The following is a 9,142-nucleotide window of genomic DNA, read 5'->3' on the forward strand; positions in this document are numbered from 1 at the left end:
TGAGTTCGTATTGGACACCAGTGAGGGTGTGAGCGATTCATGAATCGAATGTGCATCTTTGTCTTCTGGATCGCGTCCTCGATTAAAGTTACCAGTATCTTGTTAATGACGGTAAACTCTGGAAACAGCAGATTGAGTTATGATCAGCTCACGTTAACTGATAGTATTGGGTCAGGTAGATAAGCTTTAGTCAATTACCTCCAATTAGCACTATGTAAACAAGCAAAAAAGGTGATTACCGACCATAAAATATTGTTGGACTGTGAGATAAAGAAACATTATAATATTTTATATCATTATTGTTCTGTAAAGGATCCTATAAATGATAGACTACGATCTATTTAGCTGTCGGCCATCCCACGTTGCAGTACTGCTTTAGTATTCGTGGAAAAAAACAAATTTGGAGCTCATACTATTAGATTTGAGGAAATACAATCGAGTGCTCAGTTTTTTAGCCAGCGATTGGAGGGCTGTCGCCTGAGTCGATTTTTTCCCCACGAGTGTATATCACTAACTAATTAATATTTTCATTGATAATTCATTTGATAAATTTTTTAAATTTTGGTCTCTTCTTAGATAATAATTTAGTAGTTTGAATTCGCAATATTTTTATTAAAAATATGCTTTGGATTCCTCGTAATATTGCAGATGAAAATATAACAATAAATGTTTTTGTATTTCGGCTGCGTCAACGGTGTTTACTTATAAATAAACAGCATTAACTGATCGGCATATATTAATAGGTATCTCATTGACCTTGTTGCCAAGACGCATGTTATAAGTATCTTGATTTTTATGTTGGTATCACGGTTTTGTGGAGGGAGCAGCAATAGTTGGATTTGAATCCGTCGACGTGAAGTGTTTTATCAGTGAGCAACATTCAACGACCGTGAAAGATCAAACATTGTTTCTGAATTCAATAAAATGATTGTAGAAGATGACAATTTTGTAATCAGTGGTCCTACACCGACTGTTCCTATACCGGAAGGATTGCTAGGAAACTTTATGTATCATAGTTTGTTAGAAAATGATAATGAATTCGATTGTATGGTACGTGATTAATTTCATTATATTTATTTTGAACTTTTTATCACGAGTAACCTTTTGATATAAATGATTTGGTTCATTCCTATTAGAAAACACGAATTTATTAATAAAATGTATCATAAATATACCATGTGAAATGAAAGTTTCTTCAAAGATCCTAAAGGGTTATGTTTTAGTTCCACTAAACATGTCGCGGACGTGAATATATTTCTTTCATGAGTTAAAACTCAATTTTTCTCTTTTTCCACAAAAGCACCTTGCTAAAGAATGAATACAGTGTCATAAAAAAAGACGGAGAACTAAATTTTTCAACAATTAAGCTGAATCCATTTCAGTATATCCCAAACCTTTATGCGCTGAAATAAGCATTGACATCTTTTAAATTGTATCGACTTGAGCTTTTCTTCCATCTCCTCTACAAGCCCATCGTTTAAAGTCATAGTGTAACTCCAAAATTTGGAAGTATTTGATGATTTTTTATGATATCGCATGTTAAAATTTGATTAACAGAATCTAAGTTCAGTTCCCAATATTTCATAACAATAAAAAAGGATTTTAAAAGTAGAAAATCAAAAAATTTGCATGATCATCATTCGTTGATCTTCTTTTTCATCAATGTTCAGTACTTTCAAAATTTATAAAATGCAGTAAATTAATAACATTTTCATTTATATTTTCTTCTAGGTTGATGCTTTCACTGGAGAAACTCGTTCGTATGAAAATGTATTGAAAGATACCTGCACGCTTGCTCAAGCATTACATAATTTTGGTGTCCGTCCCAATACTATAGTTTCCATAAGTAGTGAAAACAGCTTGAGATTTTGCGATGGTCTTATAGCTTCTTTATATTTGGGAGCTACAGTAGCACCAATAAATCATTTATACACTGAAAACGAATTAACGTATATTCTCAACTTGTATCAACCGAAAATTATATTTTGTTCCAGATTAACTGTAGGAAAATATTTAGATATGAAAAAGAAACTCAAATTTATAGAAAAAATTTTACTCATTGAAGGTTAGTACCTAAAATAAGTTGGAGCTAGTTATGTAATTAATCGATATTACCCAGTGGTTGTGTCAACTATTTGGAACAAAACCTCAACTTTGTAAGGACGAATATACCCAATGTTCAGTTAATTCGATATTCAATGACGCTGTACAAAGTACAATCATACGAACATATGATGAAGATAAGATATTTTGAGGAAAGATTCTATTTTTAATTTTAATTTTTATCGTTTTTTGAAAAGAACGTTTTCGAGTATCCATTATTTCAAACCTCTTTCATTCTATTTAGTGAGGTAGATCTATTTTAGTGTATGATAAGTCAAGATTTCGTGGAGATCAGTGGAAATAACCACATATTATATAACAAAGATCTATGCTGCTTATGCAGTTTTGTATCCTCGGCTTAACTCAAAAACTACTGAACAGATTTTAGCGCAGTTTACACCAATCGATAACGTGATTCATGAAGAATATTTTGGTTTTTGATAAGTCAAGGTTTCATGAAGATTAGTACTGATAAACATAATAATAAAACAAAGATCTATGTTGTTTATGCGATTCTATATATTCGTGCTTAACTCAAAAATTACTTTCACGCAGTTTGTATCAATCTATAGAGTAATCAATAAGGAAGATTTTGATGTTTGATTAGTCGAAATTTCGTGGAGATCAGTGGAAATAACCACATATTATGTAACAAAGATCTATGCTGCTTATGCAGTTTTGTATATTCGACTCAACTCAAAAACTAGTGAACGGATTTCCGCGTAGTTTACACCAATCGATAACGTGATTCATGAAGAATATTTTGGTTTTTGATAAGTCAAGGTTTCATGAAGATTAGTACTGATAAACATAATAATAAAACAAAGATCTATGTTGTTTATGCGATTCTATATATTCGTGCTTAACTCAAAAATTACTTTCACGCAGTTTGTATCAATCTATAGAGTAATCAATAAGGAAGATTTTGATGTTTGATTAGTCGAAATTTCGTGGAGATCAGTGGAAATAACCACATATTATGTAACAAAGATCTATGCTGCTTATGCAGTTTTGTATATTCGACTCAACTCAAAAACTAGTGAACGGATTTCCGCGTAGTTTACACCAATCGATGAAGTGATTCATGAAGAGTATTTTGGTATATGATAAATTAAGGTTTCATGAAGATTAGTGAAGATAACCACAGAATAAAACAAATATCTGTGTTACTTATGCGGTTCTGTATATTTGTGCTTAACTCTAAAATTACTTCCACGCAGTTTGCACCAATCTATAGAGTGATCCATGGGAAAAATTTTGATGCATTATAAGTCAAGAATTCATGGAGATCAGTGAAAATAACGACACAATATGAAACAAAGATCTAAACTGCTTCTGTGGTTATTGTACATTTTTGTTTAACTTGAAAACTACTGGACGGATTTTCATGCAATTTGCTAAATGAAATTGTTAGTTTCTTAGAGATCTTACTAGTACTGAGAGAGAAATAACCAAAAATTGATACAAAACCTATAGAAGAAATAGATTCAATTGATACTGGTCGTCTTATCAATAATGATTTAATAGCAAAACATTGAGGCGAAATTTAACATCTCAACACTAACAAACTAAAACTTCTTCCGTTGACCAAATTGTATTTTTTTCTAAATTTCAATATGTTGTTGAGAAAAGTGTTTTTTAAGAGTTTAAGTTAGAGATTAAGTAAGAGTTTAAGAGAGAATTTTTTTTTATAGTTCTGTCACCATGATCTCTTCACTAACTCGCAAGAATAAGCCCTATAAGCCGTTCTTTCATACATAAAAAGAAGGTAACAGTAATAAAATATCATTACTACTGCGAAACTGTAGATACTAGTTCACAAATAGTCCTCATTGGGTTGTAAATTATCCTCTCAGAAAGTAATAGTCTGGGATTTTAGGAGGTACAATGAATTCGTTCCTTTTCCTTTAACTAATTACACGTTGATTACTTGTTAATCTCTTTCGAAGGTGAATTATCGATTCAAAATTTCAATAAATATTTATCGTTTATTGTTTCAATAGTTTCATAAGCGCTGGATGCTAGTTATAACCTCAATCATCTCCCGAATTTACACTACTCGATTTTCATATTTAGATTATGTAGATACAGTTTATAAAATTAGACTCAGGAATCTTGAAGAACTTTACGCCAAAACAAGATAAATATGTTATTAAAATATAATATAATTTCTTCATATTTTTTTCCAAAAATTTAAATACATGTCACAAAATCAAAATATCGATAATCAATCGAAATAATTTGGAGACAAATAATAGACTATCAATGAAGATTGGGGATATAATTTACCTATCAAAGTTTCTTCCATTATACTCATAAGTTCTGCTACATGCAGCACTCTAAACACAACTGATGATTTTCTTGTTTTATCTAAATTCCTTCAAAGTTTATTTACATTCGTTGCTTAAATTTTTTAAGATGATGAATCCTCTGGTACTGAAAGTATACGTTCGTTTATTCAAAGCAACTTGGGATCTCTTCATATTGATCCTAAAAATTTCCGACCTTTCAATGAAGCGGATCCAATAGATCATGTAGCACTAGTGATGAGTTCATCAGGTACGACTGGTCTCGCTAAAGGTGTGATGCTTACAGATAGAAATATTTTAGTCCGGATATCTCAAAGTAGGTTAGTACTCTAAAATTATTTTTCCGCATTGATTAAAAAGTTAATAAATCGAGAAAGAATCTATTATTAAAGAAATACGATATCCATCCATTCTAGCAGCAACGATTGTGTTCAATTATTGAGCTCCCAGGTGATTCAAAATCACGACTCTGCCATATGTTACTATAGATGAGATAAAAATTGCAATAAATAGTGTGAAAAAACAACAATTCAACTGGTGGATGATGGGTTAGTTATTTAATAGTTGCGTAGAAAAAGAAATAACACCTTTCCAATGGGAGCAAACAATGATAGTTATAACAGGGTGATATCACGAATCACAGACCCATAAGTTTGCTCTCGAATATGTATAAGTTGTACGTATTATCACGAACAGGTTAAGGTCTAAATTATTCTTTATCGACGCCGAAAACAAGCTGGTTTTAGAGCAGATTATAAGACACATGTAATCCTAACGTTCATAGAGAGCGTAGATTATAATGTACCTCTTATCCTGGTATTTGTATACCATAAAAAGGCATTTGATATAGTAAACCTGTAGAATAGACTACAGGTGGCTTCTGTTCACGTTCAATAAGATATGAAATGAAAAGTACAGGTCAATATATTTGCTACGTATGGAACGCAAATACATTTTACTGTCTAGGAATCTTTCAGTTGTTTCGAAAAAAGTAATTATGAAAAATAGTTCCACGACGAGGAAGAATATGGAATCAAAACTACCCCTGCAGATTCTCCCATCGAAAATCGAAAAAATTCCCTAGTATCTTCAATACTGGAAGATATGGATTCTAGAAACATGCTTCTCGGTGTATTTTTTACAGGACACTGCGATCTCAGGAACATTTTATAAGACTAGATCTACCTGAAAATAACTGGTTCAAAGGGAAAAGGAAGAGACTCCGGATCACCTAGATACAGAATTATCTGCGTCACAAGCCAACTATTTGGAAGAGAAAAAAATCTTTGAAGACATTTCAGATACTGGAGTTCATTACAATTGGGAAACTAGAGGAAAACTATATTCACCAAATATTTATATGCATAACTGTTCTTTTCTACTTCAATCCTTTCATCTTTGTTCATCACTACATATTTCATCATTTTTCTATTTTCTATGAACTGTCCGTTGCTCAAGACAACAAGATCACTTGAATGACTGCATCTTCTCGTGAACTATTCCGGAATTATTGGTAATATTTCTTCTAGCTTTTCTCAACCACCTGAGCTCCACTTTCAATTAATTGACATTCAATATTAGTAGTTGGTTTTGAATGTGAATTATGTCCAGTTTCAGATCCGTAACATTCATTCCGATAATTGTTAGTTTCCAATAAAGCGGAAGTTATACAAATTTTAAAATCAAGAATATCTATGTTCGTAAACTTGAATCCAAGTTATTATCTCGATAATCAATCTGAAAAATTTTCCAGAGAACCATTATATACCACAGGACCCACCAATGGAAAATATTCATTGGGATTAATGCCGTTCTTCCACGGGTTTGGACTAAATTTGTTGATAGCCGCTATATTGAATAAAGACACACTGGTAGTATTCAAACAATTTGACGAAGATGTATTTTTGAAAGCAATACAAGACTATAAGATATCAAGTATTGCTGTAGCTCCACCATTAGCTGTATTTTTAGCTAAAAGTCCAAAAGTTGATAAATATGACTTGCATTGTATTGAAGAAGTCATATGTGGAGCAGCTCCTTTATCTAAAGAAACAGAAAATGTGCTCCAAAAAAGGTAAGTATTTCTATTGTATTCATTGAATTTTGATAAACATTCACGACCACATATAGCTGCAGAATTTCCAGTTTCAAATTTAAGCGGTTTGCCTCACTTATAAAGGTAATTCATGTCCCTTTCCTTTTCTCCTATGTTACAGCTCAAGGTCCCTCTACAAATAATGGATTTCCACTGCAGTCTTGTCAGCAGTTGAGAGGCTCCAAACTTAATTGGATCATTCCTTACCTCCAAAGATACCTACCTTTTGCTAGCCAACTTATTGAACGCTTTAAGCATTCCAGATTAAGTTTTCTTAGTGATTATCATATTGCAGTGAACTGGGGAGATCTGATTATGATCACCATCTCAGCATAACAAAAGGATGTGTATTTCTCTCCTTTTGCGCTTGTATACTCCTACTTTTGCCAATTACAAAACTCCCTGCTTGGAGGTTTACCTTAAATTTCTTAAAATAGCAGCATTGAATTTGTTAAAAGCACGTGTTAATTCAACAGTTTTATCCGGTAGGATACCATGGCAGCCGGCACACTGATGCTCTTCAAGTTTTTACACCACCAGAGCAATTTATTTGCAGACCTTTAATTCCAAACGAGGCTTATCATTTAAGAAATAAATGTACTGATACAAATAATTTCGCAGACTCAATCTACAGATGATTCGACAAGGTTATGGTTTAACGGAAGCCAATTTAGCCGTAATTCTTGTTGGGAAAAATAAGAATAAACCCAGAAAACCTGGTTCAAGTGGAACTGTAATAACTTATATGACTGTAAAAGTTCGTGATCCTGAAACTGGGAGATCTTTGGGACCAAATAAATTGGGAGAAATTTGTATTAAAGGTCCGTTGATAATGAAAGGATATATACGAAACCCTCAGGCTACAAGAGATACTTTTACATCGGATGGGTGGCTAAAAACTGGTGACTTGGGATATTATGACAATGATAAAGATTTTTTTATTGTGGACAGACTCAAGGAATTGATCAAATATAAAGGATTCCAGGTACTTAAATTTTTATTTCCACTTTTGGTTACAAATATTGACTGGAGAAATAACAATTAGTTGTAGTTCGGATAGTATCAAATATATTTTGTTTCAGGTAGCACCAGCTGAACTTGAAGCTATACTATTGAATCATCCGAAAGTTCTGGATGTTGGAGTTGTAGGAGCTCCCGATGAATTAGCTGGTGAACTGCCGTTAGCTTTTGTTGTAAAAAAACCTGGGGTTGATGTAACCGAAAAAGAGCTAGTTGAATATGTCGAAGGTCAGTATTCTTGGATTTGATATCAAATTTTATTAATTCTCAATAATTATGTTAGAAAAAAATTAAAACAAAGATTTAAATCATTTTTTTTTTAATATCAGGAAGAGTACTGAGCTAGATGTACTGGTTCCTCCTTGACAAACTTGATAAGATTCAGATTTTTATTCAGTGTCTTCCACCTGAATAGAATTGATAATTCTAATTCACCAATATAGAAACTTTCCATATTTTTGTTTGTGTATTGTTGTTTCAAGATTCTATTTGATTTTTTTGTAAATAAATAACTTTCTCAATTAATATGTGAAGTCTAATAAATTATGAGAACTCTTGATTTGCAGGAAAAGTCTCCCCGCATAAAAGACTGAGAGGAGGAGTTCATTTCATCAGTGCTATTCCGAAAAATCCAAGTGGAAAGATTTTGAGACGAACGTTAAGAACACTAATCACGACAACTAACGTTAAATTGGGGTCAAAGTTATAAATAATTTGTTATCCAATGATTGTTGTTATTCAATTTGAATGTTAATCACTATTCTATGTGAAATTTATATTATTTGTTATAAATAAAGTTTATCGGTAAAATATAAATTAGTTTCATTACATATATGTATGGAAATTAAACAAAAACACTATTGAATCATTTTATATCACATTTGGAAAACAAATTTGTATTTGAATTTGGGGAATAAAAAATAAAGATAAAAAAATGATATATTATCATCTCACCAATGAGATTTAAACAATATTTTCATATATATCATTGATAACTTATCCAGTTTCGTCTTTTCAATTTCTCTGAATCGGCCTAAGTGAAAGTTTCAGGAAACTCGAATTTCATTGCACAAAAATATACGAGGGTAGTTTTTTTCTTCTTCTTCTTCTTCTTCCGATCACCGTTGGCCCCAAAAATGCAGCAGGTAATTGGTTTTTCATAGTAGTAAATTTTCCCGGTTGAAACCATCTGTTACTGGCGGCTCCAACAGGTAATTTCCCATTGAGTTTCAGTCATACAAACATAGCTGTCGCAATTAATTCTCCAGGTAGTGTTAATTGCGAGATCTTATTCGTTTCTTGTAGAGAGAAGAGGAAAATGTAGCGGAAATTCCTCGAAGAATGAGTCAAGTTTATATTGACACCTTTATGAGTGATGGCGGTGATCGTGAATCTTGTCGAAATTTTAAAGAACTGATTTTGTGCGCCACAGAAAATTTTGCGCTCCCTGGGTCACGACTATGTTGACTGATAACCACAGAACTCGCCAAACGGGGGGTGCAGCTTAGTAGTTTCCTGACCGTATCACTACTGATAGAGATTTTTTGAAATGCATTGTGAAAGGTGATGAGACATGTATTCTGTATGACACGTCCGAAACGAAACGATAAGCACA

At 32.4% G+C, this 9,142-nt stretch overlaps 1 protein-coding gene across 1 annotated transcript; it reads left to right on the plus strand.

Annotated features, from left to right (window-relative positions):
- Positions 1-750: 750 nt before the first annotated feature.
- LOC130900331 (uncharacterized) lies at positions 751-8,343 on the plus strand. The gene is made up of 7 exons (XM_057810869.1): positions 751-1,050; positions 1,732-2,065; positions 4,522-4,732; positions 6,166-6,486; positions 7,129-7,492; positions 7,590-7,755; positions 8,094-8,343. Exons 1-7 carry the CDS (start codon positions 925-927, stop codon positions 8,234-8,236), a joined length of 1,665 nt encoding a protein of 554 aa, XP_057666852.1. The 5' UTR covers positions 751-924; the 3' UTR covers positions 8,237-8,343.
- Positions 8,344-9,142: the final 799 nt, after the last annotated feature.

This window comes from Diorhabda carinulata, chromosome 12, assembly GCF_026250575.1.
Source record: "Diorhabda carinulata isolate Delta chromosome 12, icDioCari1.1, whole genome shotgun sequence".
NCBI classification, from domain to species: Eukaryota; Metazoa; Arthropoda; class Insecta; order Coleoptera; family Chrysomelidae; genus Diorhabda; species Diorhabda carinulata.

Excerpts from the sequence above, each read along its gene's own strand:
- LOC130900331 (XM_057810869.1), top strand. The coding sequence starts at position 925 with ATGATTGTAGAAGATGACAATTTTGTAATCAGTGGTCCTACACCGACT. Across the intron at positions 1,051-1,731 it reads ATAATGAATTCGATTGTATG|GTTGATGCTTTCACTGGAGA; the intron begins GTACGTGATTAA and ends ATTTTCTTCTAG. Across the intron at positions 6,487-7,128 it reads GAAAATGTGCTCCAAAAAAG|ACTCAATCTACAGATGATTC; the intron begins GTAAGTATTTCT and ends ATAATTTCGCAG.